General features: G+C 44.1%; 1 protein-coding gene across 2 annotated transcripts; it reads left to right on the forward strand.

The window, feature by feature from the left end:
* Positions 1-5,479: 5,479 nt before the first annotated feature.
* On the forward strand, positions 5,480-18,466 carry CLNS1A (chloride nucleotide-sensitive channel 1A). Of its 2 annotated transcripts, none has more exons than XM_065640863.1 (7): positions 5,480-5,661; positions 9,708-9,844; positions 12,118-12,225; positions 13,201-13,311; positions 13,725-13,898; positions 15,246-15,330; positions 17,857-18,466. In XM_065640863.1, the coding sequence occupies exons 1-6, from the start codon at positions 5,513-5,515 to the stop codon at positions 15,311-15,313; spliced, it is 747 nt and encodes a 248-aa protein (XP_065496935.1). In that variant the 5' UTR covers positions 5,480-5,512; the 3' UTR covers positions 15,314-15,330; positions 17,857-18,466. The 2 variants fall into 2 exon arrangements, with proteins under 2 accessions (XP_065496935.1, XP_065496927.1); XM_065640855.1 differs by having other exon boundaries at positions 12,115-12,225; positions 17,857-18,465.
* The last annotated feature ends 1,351 nt before the right edge of the window (positions 18,467-19,817 follow it).

The following is a 19,817-nucleotide window of genomic DNA, read 5'->3' on the forward strand; positions in this document are numbered from 1 at the left end:
CGTATGGTAGTGGTACACTTGTCATGTCTTCATATCTATCATTTGAACTGCATTGGTATCCAGATGCTGCAACTGGTTTAGAATTTTAATAGTTCGTTGTCAGGGTGTCCATTTTATACCTCTGTTTTCAGGTGCTTATAACTTCGTTTTCAACGCTCTTCAATAGGAAGGCCTGGTCTAAACTTTCAAATAATCGTTTTGAATTCCATATTTTCACCAACTTCTTTTATGAAAAGTAAATGACCAATTTTTATGGCACCTGCTTTTTTAACTCACTTTGTACACAGTAACGGAAATAAATCGTGGCAGTAGTGCTAGACCCCAGAACTGGTCTGATGAAGAGATTTGTATCATCTAGTTCAAAATGGCAATACATAGGCCTCGAAAATTGGTTTTGGTACATGTGCAGTGACTACTATTCACAGGCTTGTAATATGGATATAATGTGTAGCGCGCACCCTAGATATTTATTTACATTTGACGTATGCTTCCGATTCACTGGGTATGTAAAATCCTTAAATGTATAAATATATATGAAAGATCAAATATCTTCAAAGAAAAACAGTAACTTTCTGAAAAAAAAAGCGTTGAATATGGTGGGGGAAGCTGCAGCAATTCATGTGAAGGAGCACAATTCTGCAATTCCTTATGTGGTTAAAACTTCTGCAGAAGCATTTAGGATATTGACTGAAATAAGGATTTGCGGGATCAAGCCCACATTTCCTGGTCATCTTATTTTTCTTTCTTCCCCTTCCTTACCAGTTGGGGTAGGGATTATATCTCACTTAAAGCGTTGGAAGGCAGAAAATAAAAAATCCAACAGAAATTATCCTTATTTTTTTCCAGTATAAACTGGTGTATGAAAAATTCTATATGACTAATTTTTGGTGCGTTAGCGTTGGGTACCCAAATCTGAGACCTAGTGGAGAGCTCTCGCTTCGGAAATATTTATCAACTGAAAATTATTTCTGAAGCTGGACACCCAGCATTTGGGGTATCAAAGATTATAATAGTTACTTCTGAAAACATGCATCACTTACCAAGCTCTTATTTTAGATTAGGTGTAACTGAGATAGTTTCAAACGGCAAAAACGTGTGCTTGGGAATTGATTGTCCCAACGCTTCAGAGTAATTTAACTTATTTTGTATATTGCGAAAGATGTATATTGCTTAGTATGACACTTAAAAAAAAAAGAACGTGTACAGCTTCTGGGGGAAAGGATAAAACACTCTAAAGTAGAGAAGCTTTTATAATTGAATATGTAGTATAAAGGCTCCAGATTTAACTGCAATTAAAAGGAAATCCTACAGCGTGGGTTTTTGACTATAATTTCATAAATGCTGGCATCCCACACCTGAGCTGAGGAGCAGGAGAGGGGACAATAGAGCAGTTAGAGGGGACACGGTGCTTCATGAAGGCACACGTGTCCGCAAATCTATTGCTACGTAGAACCCCAAAGGTTTCTAAGGAGAGCTGAAGGGTAGAGCGGCTCTGTCCGCTCGGCTGGTTTACTTTGTGCACTTTGCAGCACTTTGTGTATAGTCGGTCTCACTGGTTCCCCAGGTGCAAACGGTCGCGTCCTGCGGTTGGAACGCTCATTCAGCTAACGGCAGGAGATGGGGAATAGACAGAGGGAAGCGGAATGGAAAAATGCGGGTCTTGGACAGGCCTCAAAACTACTTCAAACACCCTTTACAGACTGTATTTCCAACAGAAGGTCTCCATTTAGGTCTCGTCCTGACCTACAAAGCAACAGGAACATCTCTCCGAGGTTTCCTTCCTTGAGGGAGTCGGTCACATTCCATAAGCGCAACGTGGAGAAAATTAGGATCAGTCCATAGAGTATTAGGATAACGTTTGCCTCTGGGGATGTTGGTCAGAGTCCGTACAGTTTGCTTTGTTGTTTGTTCCTACGTCTCAACTGATTAGCGATACTTAGATTTGTCTGTCAGAACGTGACTTAAATGATTCTATGGACATAAAGTCCTCCTTCTACTAAAACATATGATAGGCCTAGTTACCAGCGCACCATTTGTTAATTAGAGCATTAAAAGTCCATAATAGATACTAATCTGCTACTCAAGCTAGTGGTAGAAAAGGAATTCAAATCATAAAGCTATGCGTCTTGTTTAGTTTTCCATCTCATATTCGCTACATGGACTCTAAAATCTTGTACAGTATCTTACTCCTATTTCATGACAACGGTACTCCTCCCCCTAATGCAATTAAAATTATTTGTCGTTAACGTCAAGGCGGTTGCCGGTTCCTACCTGTGTCACAGCCGTCCCACGGCAGCCAGGAGTTGGTGTGTGACCGGTGCAGAAGCAGAACATCTCCGTTCTCAGTGTGCGCAACGGTTCTCACATAGGTGCAGATCCCGTACGTCAGACAAACACCGGGGATGCTCAGTGTCCCGGGTTACTCACTCGCTGAACGGTTCTCCTCCAATATTCCGTGAGAATTAGATCCAACCTGCCAGATACGTCCCTTAAAATTGAAGATATACTTACACGAAATACAGTTTTGTCCTACTCCTGTGTGCTGTTTCTATGTTTGCAAAGAAACCTTGAGTTCCTTAAAAAACAGTCTCATTCACAGCTGGCCTCATTTTTGTTTTCTTGCTCTAAAGAGTGAAGTTCCACGAGCTGAAGCTCTTTATGTAGAGTTTAACCCTTGCGTTTCTGGAGTCTTGAACCTTGGTTTTTCAACCTTCAATCATGACTTGTTACAGTATCAAAGGACTGAGAGGACACACACTGTGTGTGGGGGGGAGATAACGTTGAAAAGAACTGGAAGTGTTAATTCTTGTTGCACATAAATCGGGTGGTGCTTTCACTGTCGTCTCCCCCTGCCCCGCCACTAATATCACGTGCATGTAAAACACGATGCGTTACAACTTTTTTTTAAATGGAAGTCATGGTGGCCTCGGTGCTTAAAGGGTTAACTGCAGTTTATTAACACCTGATGTTTTTAGATTTGCAGTACACAACTGTTTAAATACTGTATTCCTTGTAAATGAAGTAAAAAAAAAAAATGTTAAGGCTGGTGCCAATATTTTTGTTAATGAATTGTTCAGCGTTGTCTCTCACTACAGTCTGGTCAGAACTCTTTGTGTATAAGCTGGGCCTGAAGCCATTTTATAGCTTGGAGGCCCAATTGTGTAACTTTTCTTTCATAATGTTTTTTGTTATAATATCTACTGTCATTTCTTTCATATAAATATGACATGTAAATTGTCATAATAAAAAATGAAATAACTCGATGTACAAAGTAGAGTGTGTATTGAAGAAACAGCGGCTTTTTAACAGTCACCACACATGCACATACAGGAGGGATTTATTTTTTTTAAATTTTAAAATAAGCAGATTAACGGCTGCTGTTTACAGTTCCAGCCCATGATGGTGCCACCGCCTGCCATGGGAATGGAGAACTCATGGTTTATGTTGATTTTGTTACAGCAGCTCAATTGACAGAGGTGTTTGGTTTTTTTTTAACTTTGACCAGCTCTGGCTGACAGTGGGGAAGACCTGATGGATTTATTTTTGCAATCACGAGGATCTTCTGCATTATGTTCCATCATCTACATAATTTTTATATCAAATTTCACAGCGATGTTGCAGCCACTTGACAAAAACCAGAAGCTGGAACAGGGTTCAGTGTTTACCTTTCGCTACAATATCCATTTTGTTTGCTGTTGGAGTTGTATAATCGCTCAATTAGTGGTGAATTCTTACAGCAAGGCAGAATATCTGCCTGGTTGTTACCAGGATTTGTCTGTGAGGGTCACACTTGCAGCCAGCACCCTATCTGGACAGGCTGTTCCAGCTGTTTTCTATGTGATAGTAACAAGAGAGGAGCTCGGTTGATTTATTTAGGCTGAAAAACCACCAGATGGGAGCCAGAAGAGAAGCACTGAAGATGTTCTGATGTGTGTCTGTGGCAATGGACATCGATGATGCTTTTGGACTTTAACAGGAAAAAGTCAGGGGGGAGACAAGTGAATAGAAGGGCAATTTCTGTGGGAATCTCTGAAAGCCTGTCAATCTTTTTAATTTGAATGCGTCTGTGTTTATAGTCGAGCGTGTTCTTGTAGCGGTGAGAAATTGCTGTAAAATCCATCCCCTTGCTCCAAATGCAACACTGAAATTTTACATTTGCATTTTTGATGGGCTCTGGGTGTTTTAAGTCTAAACCGGCCACCTCACAGCAGGCAGCAGAGAAACAGTCCCCTTTGAGTGGCAAGTCCCCCCTTCTGTCCTAAAATGATTCCTTACCCTGCAAAGGTACCTGCCGCTCCCCGTTGCCTCCAAACATGGCCCGGGTTGACTAAATCACTCTTGGGCATCCAGTGTTCAGGTGTTGTTGTGGGGGTGAATCCTGATTCACTTTTTAAAGCTGAGGAAAAGAGCTTTTACATCGTGCCATACTATTTTATTCGTAAATTTGTAAGAAATGTCTGCTTACCTACCCAGCTTCTGATAGATACAACGCTGTACTGGAAAATATATCAGGATCTTGTAAACGAGGAAAATGTGGATTTCTCCTTCCTAAAGCCTCGGCCTCAAAACCAACTTCCCAGCCTGGACATAAAGCATCTGTTTTCCTGGTGTCTTTTGGTATGTGACACAAGAGACTTGCATTTATGTGTAGGAGGAGAAACAACATCCATGTTGCCCTGTTGCAGTGGCTTAATTCAACTTAATCACTCACTGTTGAGGGACATCAGCTGGATCCCCTTTAAGCAATTCAGGTACTTGTGACTCTTTTTCCTCTCCAGGTGAATCCATCAGGAACTGGCTGCTGCCCATCCATGTAAAAGTGGTGACAAGATAAGGGGCAACAGGCACAGACTGAAACACAGGAGGTTCCATCTAAACATGAGGAGAAACTTCTTTCCTGTGAGGTGCCAGAGCCCTGGACCAGGCTGCCCAGAGAGGTTGTGGAGTCTCCTTCTCTGCAGACATTCAAACCCGCCTGGACACATTCCTGTGTGATCTGCTCTGGTGACCCTGCTTTAGCAGGTGGGTTGGACTGGATGATGTCCAGAGGTCCCTCCCAACCCCAACCAGCCTGGGATTCTGTGATTTTGTGATCTGGCAATGGCCACCGAAAAGCTGCTGTGTTTTTTTCCTTTCTCACCTGTCCAACGGAGATTTACAGGCCAAATTACGTTCGTACTGTCAGGGATCACCTCAGCGCTCCTCCTCTTTTCCAAATCATGAAAATTTTACTTAAAAAACTGCCGGAGGTGGGTGCTCCTGGAGCACAGACGGCATCGCTCTGGAGATACACCTGGCCTCCCCGTCAGGAACACGGGCATTTTAGGGGTCAAACACCGTCCCCTCCCCTGCGGAACGACAGCGGCCCTGAGGGCGCGAACGGCTCCAACATGGCGGCGCCACCCGCCCCGCACCATCGAGACGTGCCTAGAGTGGCTCGGCACCGCGGGGAGCTCCGCTTCCGTTGGCGGCCGGGGCGGTTCCGCTTCCGGCGGCCGCGGAGGAGGAGGCGATGGCGGAGGAGGGAGGCGGCGGCGGCGCCATGAGTTTCCTCAAGCGGTTCCCGCCGCCGGCCGAGGGCGTTCGGCACCAGCAGCCTGACACGGAGGCGGTGCTGTCGGGGCGCAGTCTGGGCGCCGGCACGCTTTACATCGCCGAGAGGTGAGGGGGGAGCGGACGCGGAGTGCGGGGGTTGGCGGCTCTCGGGACCCCCGTAGGCCTCGGGGTGTGGGGGCTGCTCTGAGGGGCTGCCGGAGCCTGACCCGGCGAGACCGGGGATACTGTTGTGAGAGCAGTGTGTGGCTTCTCCTGAGGGGGCCGACCTTACAGAATCATAGATTCACAGGATCATTTTGATTGGAAAAGACCCTCAAGATCATTGAGTCCACCCGTTAACCCGACATTGTCAATAGTACGTGTCCCTGAGAACCTCATCTGCGTGTCTTTTAAACCCTTCCAGGGATGGTGACTCCACCACTGCCCTGGGCAGCCTGTTCCAATGTCTGACAACCCCTTCAATGAAGAAATTGTTCCCAAGATCCAACCTCAACCTCCCCTGGCGCAACTTGAGGCCGTTTCCTCTGGTCCTGGCGCTTGTTCCTGGGGAGCAGAGCCCGACCCCCCCTGGCTCCAAGCTCCTTTCAGGCAGTTCAGAGATCAGAAGGTCTCCCCTCAGCTCCTGTTCTCCAGGCTGAACCCCCAGCTCCCTCAGCCGCTCCCATCACACTTGTGCTCCAGCCCCTTCCCCAGCTCCGTTCCCTTCTCTCAACTCGCTCCGGCACCTCAAGGGCTTTCTTGGTGTGAGGGGCCCAAAACTGACCCCAGGATTCGAGGTTTGGCCTCCCCAGTGCAGGGGACGGTCACTGCCCTGGTCCTGCTGGCCACACCAGTGGTGGTACTAACCAGGATGCTGGTGGCCTCTTGGCCACCTGGGCATATGCTGGCTGTTGATCAACACCCCCAAGTGTAACTTATTGGAGGGGATTCCCTGGGGGCAGGTGGGGACCCAGCCGGGAGGGTGGCCTGTGTGGGGCCTCTCTCTCAACAGCTTCTCTCCCTGCAGGGAGTGTGGGGTCCACCCTGAGTGGCTCTGTGCTTTGAGGTGGCTGTAAGGGTCTTCTCTGAGGGGACCTGCCCAAAGAGGGTTGTGGGGGACTCAGATAAGGGGGCCTGTTGTGTGTGGGAAGCCCCCAAGAAGGGCAGTGAGGGGTCAGCCCCGCTGTTCCCACTGTAAATGGAGTTTTAAACAAGGCAAGAGCTGAGTAAGGGAGTGCAACTCAGCTGGCATATTAAAAACATGGTACTTCTGTGGTTCTGTGAAGTCATAGAATCATAGAGTAGTTTGGGTTGGAAGGCACCTTTCAAGCTCCTCCAGTGCCACCCTTGCCATGAGCAGGGACATCTTCACCAGCTCAGGTTGCTCAGAGCCCCGTCCAGCCTGGCCTGGGTTGTCTCCAGGGATGGGGCATCCACCACCTCTCTGGCCAACCTGGGACAGTGTCTCACCATTGTAAAACATTTCTTCCTTATATCTAATCTAAATATTCCTTCTTTTGGTCTAAAACTGTTACCCATTGTCCTATCACAACAGGCCTTGCTCAAAAGTCTGTCCCCGTCTTTCTTATCATCCCCTTGTAAGTCCAGAAAGGCTGCACTAAGGTCTCTCCGGAGCTTCTCTTCTCCAGCTGAACACCCCAGCTCTCTCAGCCTGTCCTCCCAGCAGAGCTGTTCCAGCCTCGCATCATTTCTGGGGCTCCTCTGGCCCCTCTCCAGCAGGTCCATGTGTGTCCTGTGCTGAGGACCCAGAGCTGGCCCAGCACTGCAGGGGGGTCTCCCCAGAGCGGAGCAGAGGGGCAGAATCCCCTCCCTCCACCTGCTGCTCACACTGCTGGGGATGCAGCCCAGGGCATGGGTGGATTTCTAGGCTGCAAGTGCACGTTGCCAAGTCATGACCAATCTTTGATGTTATGTTAATCAAGGGGACACTGTATATTCTCACAAGGCAGCAGTTGAGCTATTTGGGAATGTGTTATCTGAGCTCCTTATAGTTTCCTTTAAATCCTTCCTGTGTTGTTTAGTTCAAGAAGACAGCTCATTGATTAAGACAATGTAATTTTTTTTTTTAACTGTGGAAAAGCACTCCAAATATAATTTACTTCTGCAGCAGAAGAGTGTTGTTAGAGCAAAAATGTCATCTAAAACACGCACTGAGGAGTGAAATGTCTTTTAAACCTTTAAATTCTGAAGTGTTTATAAAATGGGTGATCTTATTTGAGGGGCTTTTGCTCCACCTGAGCTTGTTAGTGTTGTGTTCCTCTTGGAGAGGAATCTCTCTGGAATTTCAGTTACTGTTTTGTTTAGTTGTTTGGCTGCAGATAGAAAGGCTTTTATTCATGCAGCATCTGCTTTCGAAACATAACGTTGAGTCTCCTTTTAACTTGCTTTTGGTACATTTTTGTGTCTGCCAGCTTCCTCCCAACGCATTCTGAGTGCGTCGCAGAGCTTTTACCAAGGTCACTTGCTGGTGATGAATAGAAAACACCAGCGTTTGCCCGAGCGTCGTGCTGTGGGAGAGCCGGGCAGACAATGCAGCTTTGGATCCGTGTCCTGACTCTACATCAAGAGCCGTAAACACTGAGAGCTGGCCAGTCGAGGCTGGGAAGGAAATTCCTTGCTCCCACTTCACCAGCTCTTGGTCTCAGTCTGATTTCCCACAGTGAGGATCTTCTGTGACCTTTTCCATGGCTTTGTCCCTCCACAAAAACTTGTGAACACTGGGTTTTGTGTGGGGGTGAGATCTCTCTGCCCCTCAGTATTTTTGTTCACTGTGCGACTTCGCGATTGCAGACACCCAAGATGAGCTTGGGTTTGACTTCTTGTCTGCTAGAAAGACGTTGATCTTTCTGATAGGAAGGAGGAAGCAGCTCAGTGGTGACAACCTGTGCTTTGTCTTCCTGTGGTTAGGGATGAGAGTGAAAATGGGGGGAAGCAGATGTTATAGCACGTAAGTTGTGAGAGGGAGGAAACCATATTGGGGGTGTTGGTGCCAGCAGCTGAACATGAGCCAGCGTGTGCCCAGGTGGCCGAGAAGGCCACCAGCATCCTGGCTTGTATCAGAAATAGCATGGCCAGCAGGCCCAGGGCAGTGACTGTCCCCTGCAGTGGACACTGGGGAGGCCAAACCTCAAATCCTGGGAGCAGTTTTGGGCCCCTCGCACCAAGAAAGCCCTTGAGGTGCCGGAGCGAGTTGAGAGAAGGGAACGGAGCTGGGGAAGGGGCTGGAGCACAAGTGTGATGGGAGCGGCTGAGGGAGCTGGGGGTTCAGCCTGGAGAACAGGAGCTGAGGGGAGACCTTCTGATCTCTGACCTGCCTGAAAGGAGCTTGGAGCCAGGGGGGGTCGGGCTCTCCTCCCAAGGAACAAGCGCCAGGACCAGAGGAAACGGCCTCAAGTTGCGCCAGGGGAGGTTGAGGTTGGATCTTGGGAACAATTTCTTCATTGAAGGGGTTGTCAGACATTGGAACAGGCTGCCCAGGGCAGTGGTGGAGTCACCATCCCTGGAGGGGTTGAACAGACACATAGATGAGGTTCTTAGGGACATGGTTTAGTGCCAGAGTTGGGTTAACGGTTGGACTTGATTATCTTGAGGGTCTTTTCCAACGGAAATGATTCTGTGATAACCTGGCTTTGTTAGCCCTGCTGATCACAGAACTGGTGGTTTTTCTACATACAGGTTATACTGTACCCACATCAGATGTATAACCCCCCTGAAATGACAGTAGTGATTTTTCATTTCATAGTGTTCTCTTTATCTTGAAAAATCCCAGACCATTTAGTAGTTTGAGGTACAAATCACTCTCTGGAACCGCTGTAGTTATCTTTGGGATGACAGATATCCACAGGAAGGAGAGAATGAACAGACATGGAGAGAAACTCAGGTTTTAGTGCAAATGTAGGTAAAGCTGAGATGTGTTTAGGTTGCTCAGCTTCATGTTCTTTAAGAAAAGGTTTCTTTTACCTCAACCCTCAGTTAATGCCATTGCAACAACTAGTTAGGTTATGTCCAGGACTGCATATTACCTGAGAGTGGGTAAGTGCTTTGTCCAGAATTACTCACTTTTTGGGTTGGTTTCTCTTTCTGCGGGCATGAGCCGGATACCTTGGATCCCTCTGCTTCTAACTGGTGTCTTTTTTTTTTCCCCTCATTAGTCGTCTATCTTGGCTGGAAAACTCCGGAGTTGGCTTCTCCTTGGATTATCCCACTATAAGTTTACACGCCGTCTCCAGGGACCTGACTGCCTACCCATGGGAGCACTTGTACATCATGGTGAACGCCAAATTCGAAGGTAGGCCCAGAGTGTTGCTTCGTGTTCCCACGCAGTCCCGAGCACTGTGACTTCTTCAAAAAGACTAAATTTTATTTTAAAAAATGATATGCATTGTTCAAGTAATATCTTATATTTTCATTTCAGTTTTCCTGAAGGACAGTTATTTTAGAACTATAGCTTTGCCCTTGTTTACAGTCACCTCTGTACAATTCTACTCTCAGCATGTGACTATTTACAGCTGGAGCTGCTGAAAATCGGTTCTTTTCTCTCATACTCATTTTAAATAGTTTTGTTCCTCTGCAGTCTCCCTGTGATTCCAGCTTGGCTATCGTTGTTGCTTTATTGAATTTATGTTAATGCTGCTACCCTCTCCAGGCTTTATGAATTCTTGCTGTTTCACATTACGCTGCAAGCTTTCATTCATTTTCTCCATGAGATTGTTAAAAAAAAAAAAAAAATACAATAGCTCATGTTACCAGGCTTAATGGATCTTTGTAGGTCTTCCACAAAACCAACATTTGGCCATTCTTGCTTTGACCTCGAGAAAACAAGCTTTCTGTTTCAGCGTATGCAAATTTGCCATGTTTTTGGTATATCAGTTGTATTTTTCTAGCAGAGCTTTTAATATTTTTAGTGTGTGATAAACTGCCATCTCAATTGAAGAGTAACGAGGGTTAAGTCTTGAGCAGGTTTCCTTTGTGCCTACTAGTCATTGTAGTTGGAAGTTAAAATCTGACATGTAATTTTTCTTTAATTAGTCTGTATACTGAAAGTACTGACAAGACTCTGAGGAGGGAGAGGTGTTTTTATGCTATTAGTACTCTTCTTTATTTCCTTCTCTTATGTTACTAATATTCTCTGACAGTTTATCACTACAAATAGTAAGAGAACATGTATGTAAACCTCTTGGTTCTTCTTCCTCATTTTCCTTTAACTGTGTTAATTTTGAAGTAAACTGAGCCTTGTCTGAAGACGTTTCCAGCTTTTAATTCATTCTGATAATGATGTTTGAAAATACAGATGCTCCGTGATAGTTCTTATCTATAAATCCTTAATAGATGGTTTTTGGTTTTTTTCATTTTCTTTTTTGGTGGTGATATTTTGTGGGGGTTTTTTTGTGTTTTTTTGGTTGTTTTTTTAAATAGATGAGCTCTAGTTACCGTGAATTTTCTACCGCAAGTAGAAGGTTTGTTTAGTTTTCAGGTCTATCCCTAGCCTGCAGTTTTAACCACCAAATAGTGTTAAATCCAAACCTCTCCACTTTCTTCATTTCTCAGTCAGGCAGGGTACATTCTGTTCTTCCTCTGGAAGTTTTAGTTGCACTGTGTGTGTGCCTTTTCCTCGCCCCTTTTTTAGAAAAAGGCACTCGGCGGTTGACTTCATGAAAACAAAGTGCTGGACTGGGCAGTAACGCTGCGCCTGCGGGTGGCAGTTGGAAAAGGACCGTGTGGCTTTTTTGGACACTTCATTTTTTGGGGCAGCTGCCTGGCAGCTTCTTGGCTCCTTCATATTCTGAGTGGTGCCAGTTTTGTATGTGATAAAAGCCACTCTTGGTGGAACAGCCTTAACTGTATTTCTTTTTATCCCCTGGAGAAAATAATTTCATTCCCAGCCACAAAGAGATGAGCTGGAGCCACCTTCTTTGTGGGTTTTTTTTTGTATTTATGGAAAGTAAAATATCACGTTATTGCTTACTTATTCCCATATGTAGTGCACAGGAGTTGAGAAGCACAGGTTTGCCTGCAGGTTTTGTTGGCTCTGGGTGCAGTTTCTACCTCTGCCATCATGTGGGCCGGTTGGGAACGGGGGAGAAATCGAGTAGAGATCTTCTGGAAAGGTCACAGTCCTCTGAGAGGCCACGCTGAATGCTCATTGATTTAATGACTGTTAAAGGATATGTAAAATTAATTTTTTTTTTTTTAAATACATATATAGCATTGTGCAAGTAAATTATAATGATTGTTAATTGTGGGGTTTTTTATGGAGCACGGTTGTTTTTAATAACACTCAGGCAGTTTTCCTGATCTATGTGGATACATCATGTGAGCATTACAGAAAACCAAAGTCTTATAATTATAAATAGAGACATTTTCATGTGGTTGCAAGTGTTGTCAAGGTGCTGTGAGAGAACCTTATACATCCATAATGTGGATGGGAGTGGGTTGGTTTGTGTCTCTCCTGTCCAGGTTTCTGACTTGATTACGTGTCTGTTCCTGAAAGAATAAACAAACGTGTCTTTTTTTTGACAAAGTGAACATGTTTCTCTTAAATCTTTCAATTTCCTAAAGAAGCAGAGACAAAAGAGGCTCCCTTGGCAGAAGGAGAGGAGGAGGAAGACAGTGATGACGATGCTGAACCGATTGCGGAATTCAGATTTGTACCTAGCGACAAATCAGCCTGTAAGTGAAGAGGGAAATCACATTTTAGCTTAAAGTCCTGCCTATATGTGGAAAACACTGGGATATAGTGACACGATCCCGCAGTGTCCTTCTCTAATTGATTTCTGTCAGCTGAGAAGAATGAAGCAAATTGTTTTATCTTGCTTGAAACTTTAATATTTCAAGCAGCCGCTTCTTAAGGAAAATTCCAGTGCTTTAATATAGAGACTTCTAAGTATAAATACATGACATAGATAATTTTATCTATATATGCTTGCAGAGAACTTATATGGGAAACATCTTTTTCATTACAAATTCAGTGATATTTGAGTCAGCGATAATTTAATAAGGAACATGCTAATGTCCAGACACTACCACTGGAAAGCAGTTGGATCCCGTCCTGCACAGAACTTAAAGTTGGATCCAAGTTTTAAGGATCTTATGTATTAGAAGCTGCAAGGAATCCTGCAGTGGGTTAACCACAGACTGAATCGTCCAGAGATAAACCTTTATCGTCAAATAATGGAAAAGTGCTGTTAAGAGGGTAAAGCACCAGGCTGGATCTAGGAAACTTGATTTTAAGATGAGACGAAATGGCCTCAGGTTGCGCCAGGGGAGGTTTAGATTGAATATTAGGAAAAATTTCTTCATGGAAAGGGTTGTCGGGTATTGGAACAGGCTGCCCAGGGTAGTGGTGGAGTCACCATCCCTGGAGGGGTTTAAAAGGCGTTTAGACGAGGTTCTCAGGGACATGGGTTAGTGACAGTGTCGCATTAACAGTTGGACTCTGTGATCTTGAGGGTCTTTTTCAACCAAAATGATTCTATGATTTATTCCTAGCATGGCTGCTGGGGTGATATTTTCAAATACAAATTCAGTGGTGGCTCTGGCAAAGGAATGTTCTCAGTCTCTCCGATCACTCAGTCTGGGATTTCTTGTCTCTTGGGGTGTTGTTGGAGAAATGAGGAAGGTTTGTGTTGGTTTGTGTTCCGGCAGTGGAAGCCATGTTTTCGGCGATGTGCGAATGCCAAGCCCTGCACCCAGACCCCGACGACGAAGATTCAGACAACGACTACGAAGGGGATGAGTACGATGTCGAGGCCCACGGTTTGTAACTGATGTTTCTTTTGAAATACCTACCAGCACTTGGATACCTGGAACTTCTCCTGCAGTATCTGTTACGAGAATGGTTTGGTCTGTTAAGTTCCTTGTTTATTGCCACAGGTACAGTATAAAAACTGAGAAATCTGCAGAAAAATCTGTCGCAAATTTAGCAGGTGGGTTGGACTAGATGATCTCCAGAGGTCCCTTCCAACCCCAACCATTCTGTGATTCTGTGAAATCACTGGAATTCAGCAAAAAGCCCGACGACACAAAAATCAGACTTTCCCGTTCCCAGTGTATATTCTGTAACTGATATAAGAAGCCTTTTAATCTCATTTAAGAATAATTTAACTGCACTCTTCCTTCGCCCTTGCTTGATCCAGGCTCCTGATGAACATAAACTATTATTTTTGCAGAGCTAGAACAAGGCGACATCCCGACGTTTTACACTTACGAGGAAGGATTGTTGCATTTAACGGCAGAAGGTCAGGCCACGCTGGAGAGGTTGGAAGGGATGTTGGCCCAGTCTGTCAGCAGTCAGTACAACATGGCCGGAGTGAGAACAGAAGACTCGATCAGGGAGTACGAAGGTAAGAAATGTGTTTCTTATGCTAAAATGTACGAAAGCAGTGGTTTTCCAGTCCGGCCAGGATTTCCTGGAATAATGATAGGGTGAAGTTGATTACGGATTAAAAAAAATTCAACTCGTCAGTCTACACTGGAAGCAATTTCCATTATAAACAGGTAATAGTATTATTTTTTAAATACCCTAAATTGTAAGCTAATAATTCTTGCTACAGAGTTCAGTGTGAATTCAGAATCATTGAAATACACTGGAATAGACCTAAAACATCAAATAAATCTGCTTTTCTGAGGGATGCTGTCTCTTAATTGATTGTTCAAACATGGATTTAAGGTTTCTTTTTGTTGGGAAAAAAACCCCCAGTCTCTCAGATTTTGCCTTTTCTACATGCTGTTTTCACTGGAGAAATATATTATCTGGGAGAAGAACAGGGGAGTAGTTTAGTAGCATTGCATCTTTTTTTGATACAAATCACAGTGGTTTAGTACAACCTGATAGTTTTGAAGGATGAAAAATAGTGCAGCTGTTGTGAATTTTAGCTATCAGCTTGCCTGGACTAGTCACCAGAATAATAATTAATCTGTTTTCATCCACAGGGATGATTTTTTTAATCTTTATTTGCTTTGTCAGTTGCTTACAGGTTCTGTGTTCCACAACTTTGAATAAATTTATATAATGTAAAGAAAAGCTTAGGTGATATACTCATGTTTTAGCAATGCCCTTCATTTGAAAATTTTGTCAGGTTTCTGTACCCTAAAATTTTGAAAATTAAAATAATAAACTGGACAGCAAGTATGTCATGTTTCTCAAAGCCATCTTTATCCATTTTATTTGCCTTCCTAATCTTATTTGTTAGGTATTGCTTCTTGGTTTGCTACTATTATTAATATCCCCAGGGCTGCTCAGTTTCAGAATTCTGTTATTTTTTGACATTGTAGCATAGAGCAATTGTTCCTTTTTTTTTTTTTTTTTTCCAACCTGATGATGGCTGAGAGCGGTTTCAGAACAGGATCCAACCTCTTTCTGTTGGAGGGTAATTAAAGCTATTAAATGGAATCATGCCATTTGTTACACCGAAACTTCATTTAAAAAATGAAACGGTTTAAATTGAGTATTTAAGGCTTATTAAGAGAGGGTGAGACGAGGTTGTAGGAAGCAGTGACGTCTTTAAGCGATGGACTGGTAGAGCTGGAACAAACCCACACGCTTGTGAGCACAGCGGTTCCCTTCAGAAGTTTAGCAAAGGAGTTTTCTGCTCTGGCCATCTCTTATCAACAGAGGGCACTCGCTCTCTTTCCTGTGATTCCATCATCCGCTCACGAGCCTGCGCCGTCACGTCGCTGTTGTTTTTCAGATGGGATGGAGGTGGACACAGCACCAGTAGTCGCGGGGCAGTTTGAAGACGCAGAAGTCGATCACTGAGGCAGACGTGTAATTCTGTAAGTTCTTCTGTCTTCCAACACCAAAGCTTTTCAGTCGTGCAGAGCCTTCCGCCTTTGTAATTTGTGTAAGGCAAACGATCCCAGATCTCCTACGGGATGTATCTTGTGATTGCAGGATGATGGTGGTTTAGAGAAGGAGAAGGCAGCTGTGGTTATCACAAGTATGGAAAGATGTTTAATGATCTGTCCAAAATTGCTACATGGGTAATCTCTATAGTTGTGCCTTTCTGGAAGACAGGTCAGCTCTTTAGTAGATTTAAAAAAGGTCTGATTGCAGAGGCTCTTAGATGCTGATACATGAACACTGGAGCCATTGCTGGGAAGTTACTGTCCTCAGTATCCATTATTTTATTATTGCAAGATTTCCCAGGCCTTTCAAGGGGGCAGAACACTTCACAGCGCTGCAAGTCCAGCTCTTCCTTCGCTGTAAGCGGAGCAGGAACAGTTCCCAGTAAAGTTACCAAGCGATCTGGATGGGATCATTGTCAGAGACGCACAACGTAGAGACAAACACTCTGCTTTAGGTGGTTGTGCCCTCTTGCCTTCCACAACCTGTACTGCTTTTCTCCTGCCGGTGGCATTACAAGATGTGGCAGCGTTTCCTCAATGATGCTGAGTGGGAGAGGAAAAACGGATTATCCTGGGACTTTGTGGAGATGCACAAGCACAGCGGGGTTGTGATTCCACCCCAAAAGCTTGGGGGAAAGAGAAAGGAACAGAGGCAGAGGAGGAAAGGGCCACAGATAGGAAGGTGACACATTAAAAAAATCAATGGAAATGGGTCAGAAGTAGTTGGTTAGAGATTACAGTGTCACTGAGAAAGAGGCTGCGGTCCCCTAGAAAGGCTGTTGCAGATGGTTGATGTGCATCCGCTTTCCTCCTGCATTCCTTATTTTTATTTTGTTAATAGTCCTGCAGCTCTGAAAGTCTCTGAGCAGCCCTGTGTTCACTTTCTGATCTCAACCCCTGCCACTGGGCCTGAATTAGTATTTTTTGTTTGGTGTAAGAGCTCAAACCTTTCTTAAGTTGCTCTTCCTACCCTGAGACGGACTTTGCAGCACAGAGAGGAGCTCTTAGGAAAAAAAAAAAAAAGTCAAGATACTGGTTGCGCTGCCACTGGACAGTTCTTTTCTTCGATAATGGACACATTTAAAATTAAGGAAAACTCTTCAGCTGTAGATCGAGTGCCTCTTAGTGAATGGAAAACTTGGCTCTGAGGACTCCCATCTCCAAGATTATTTTGGTCCATGGTTTAGTAAAAAAAAATAAATAGTGCTGTTGAAAATTGAAATTGAAATGCTTATTGTCCTGATTTAAACATTAAGGAGAGTTAGTGGCTGGCAACAGATCTCTAAGGGCTGTGAAAGTGCTGGTGGAGGTGGTGTTGAGTGATCTTCTAGCAAAACATGAAATACATGTATATCCAGGATATACAGCAGCAATAAATTGCAGGCACGAAGCTACAGGAACAGTTCTTGGAGGTCTGTGCTGATCACCCTGCTAACAAGTTTGAGCACGTGCGTGGATTTGTTTTACGCTCTGAAAACAGCACACTGTGATCTTCTCGGTGCTGTGTGGAGCAGCTCGGCCCTTTTTAACCTTCTGAACTGCAAAAACAATCTCCAGGAACATCTCGTTGGTGATCCTTTAGAGAGCAATGCGCTGCCCTGCCTCTAAAGCGATGCCCTTGTGGGACGCTCGTGTTGCGCGTTGCTGCTCGTTACCCTAACGAGATGTGACAGTTGCCTGCCTAAGCGCCTGGAAGACTTGCCGACAGTTGACGTGGGACATTCTCACTGTAATAAGCGGTGTTTTTGTCTGTCGCATCACGAGGTTGCAGTGATTGTTCCGAAGCAACTGGTGTGTCTGTGTGCGGCAGGGTCTTCCAGGGCACGGACGTACAACTGCGTGCTGTCCTTGGCTGACCGGAGTTTTGCTGCCAAAGGGAAAGGATGCTCAGCCCTTCTGAAAATGTGTGGCTTTGCAGTAAAGCGCTGCCGTCTGCGACTGCAAACAACAGATAGTTAGTGAGGGGCTAACTGAAAGGAGGTTGGAGCCAGCGGGGTTCGGGCTCTGCTCCCAAGGAACAAGCGCCAGGACCAGAGGAAACGGCCTCAAGTTGCTCCAGGGGAGGTTTAGATTGGATATTTGGAAAAAATTCTTCCCAGAAAGGGTTGTCGGGCATTGGAATGGGCTGCCCAGGGCGGTGGTGGAGTCACCGTCCCTGGAGGGGTTTAAAAGGCGTTTAGATGAGGTTCTTAGGGACATGGTTTAGTGCTGGAGTGAGGTTATGGTTGGACTTGATGATCCTGAGGGTCTCTTCCAACCAAAATGATTCTATGATTCTATGATTTATACTTTGTTGTTACTACCTCTTCAGCTAGATGTCCCTGTTCATGGCAGGGGTTGGACTAGGTGACCTTTGAAGGTCCCTTCCCACCTAAACTATTCTATGATTAGTAAAGATTAATAAGCTTATACTTTAATGCCAATGACATAAACTTGGTGTCTTTTATCTTTCAGATTCTACTCGTGGCACTTCCAGAATAAGCTGTAAAACCGAAGGCATTGCAGTGACTATCGGGAGTTAACCTTTCTTTTAATGACCTAAGCTTAGACATTTAGGTCAATAAATGCTTTTATAGATGTTTAAAACAGGGTTTGACATTTGTGACCACTATGGGGTTATTTAAAAAAAGAAAACAAAACAAACAATAAAAACCTCTTGCATCTAACACTTGAATGGGGCTGATCAGGGGTCATTTCAAAGAAGCCTTTGTAGGAATTCTAGGACTTCAGAATAAAACTGTAAGTAGAACAGAATTTTAGATTGTCCTAGAATTTTCCTTATTTTTGTACCTGTAAATTGCATCAGTGGAGTAGAATGGAAATAAAAATGTTACAAAGCTCAACTAAAAGGAAATCGGGTCAGCCAAGAATTAAAAGCAAAACTGAATTTAATGCCCCTCAAGTAACTGATTTCTCTGTTCAGTGCTGTCCCGTTCATTTCTCCGAGAATGGAGTTTTGGTGGTAGAGGAGATGAAATACAGTCTGGAAAGTCCTGAAAAAGAGAACTGTCTTGTGTCTTTGTATTAAGTGTTAACAACATTGTTAAATAAACTAAGATTTTTGTATCTCACAACCAACTGGGGTGTTGCAGTTCTCAGTCCTTTACTTCAGCAAGCAGCTGGCAACTCTGAGCTGACACCGTTTGAGTTTTAGCGCTCTGTTCTAAAAAAAAAAAGAGTCCAGTGAAGCCATTTTCATCATTTACCTGGACAGGAGGATAAAAGGGCAGAGTGCACCTGTAAGACAGAATTAAGTCTGTGACGCATCCCTAATTTAGGAGCCCAGCTTTAGATTGCCAAGAGCTGCATCCTGCTGGAGCTTTTACTGTCCCATCTGCCTGCATGGTAGTGGTTTTGCCATGGGGCAATGGCAGCAAGTTTCAATTTTTTTTCTTCCTCCTTCCCCCAATATTCAAATGAAAATTAACTATTTTCATTTGATTTGATGTTGACTCGTTTTTTTTTTTTTTTTTTTTTCCCCCGATATAATTATGTTGGTATATGAAGTTTTGTTTACCAGTCCTACAGTCTTGGAATCGTATTGCATGGCCCTGCCCTGCTTAGTCCGTTTGGATATAGTTTGGCTTCAAGGTACGTGAAAACTATAACCACTCCTTGGTGAATATTCCTTAGGAACGCCAGTCAAATTAGCGATGATTTAATCTTCCTGTGAACTGTCAATGTTGCTGAATAAATTAATTATTTAGCATGTTATGCAACAAGACATTCCACAAGAATGTCTTCCCTAGCCCCTTTGTGTATATGTATTTATGTAAATGTATGCATGGTTTTGTTAGGGGTGCAGCGTAACAAAGGGTACAAAGTGATGCTTCAATTTTTGCACTAGGATTTGGAGAATCACAGAATCACAGGATGGTTGGGGTTGGAAGGGACCTCTGGAGATCATCTACTCCAACCCAGAATCTTCACATGGGACATGTAAGGAGCACTAAAACTCTATGAGCACTGTAGTTGAGGCAAGAAAGCTCATACAATTCTAAATCAGCATTCATGGTTAAAACTGCCTTTGGATTCTTTTTATTTTCATTTTTTTTCTGGTGTATCTTAGGCTGGGCACAGTTAACCTACAGGGCAGCTCTTCCCAGTTCTCAGACACTATGTCCGAGCAGTAGGAAGCTCCAGAAATAAGAGTTTGTATCGATGCAGAACTGCAAGAGTAAGACATTTTATGATGCCTCCAGTGAAATCAATGGAGCAAGATTAATTTCAAGTGGAAACAAATGTGGATGAGCCCTGTGGTTGCATTGAGAAAAGTTCTTTTTAATAAAACTCTGTATTTAAGCTGTAAGTGTTCTGGGAACGCTTATGCTTCATAAGCATTCATTACTTTTAAGGTAAAAATATTTTTTTTTTTTTGTACTACTAAACCCAGTTAAATTCTTCACCTCCTAACT

This window comes from Caloenas nicobarica, chromosome 1 (genome assembly GCF_036013445.1).
Source record: "Caloenas nicobarica isolate bCalNic1 chromosome 1, bCalNic1.hap1, whole genome shotgun sequence".
Taxonomy (NCBI): Eukaryota; Metazoa; Chordata; class Aves; order Columbiformes; family Columbidae; genus Caloenas; species Caloenas nicobarica.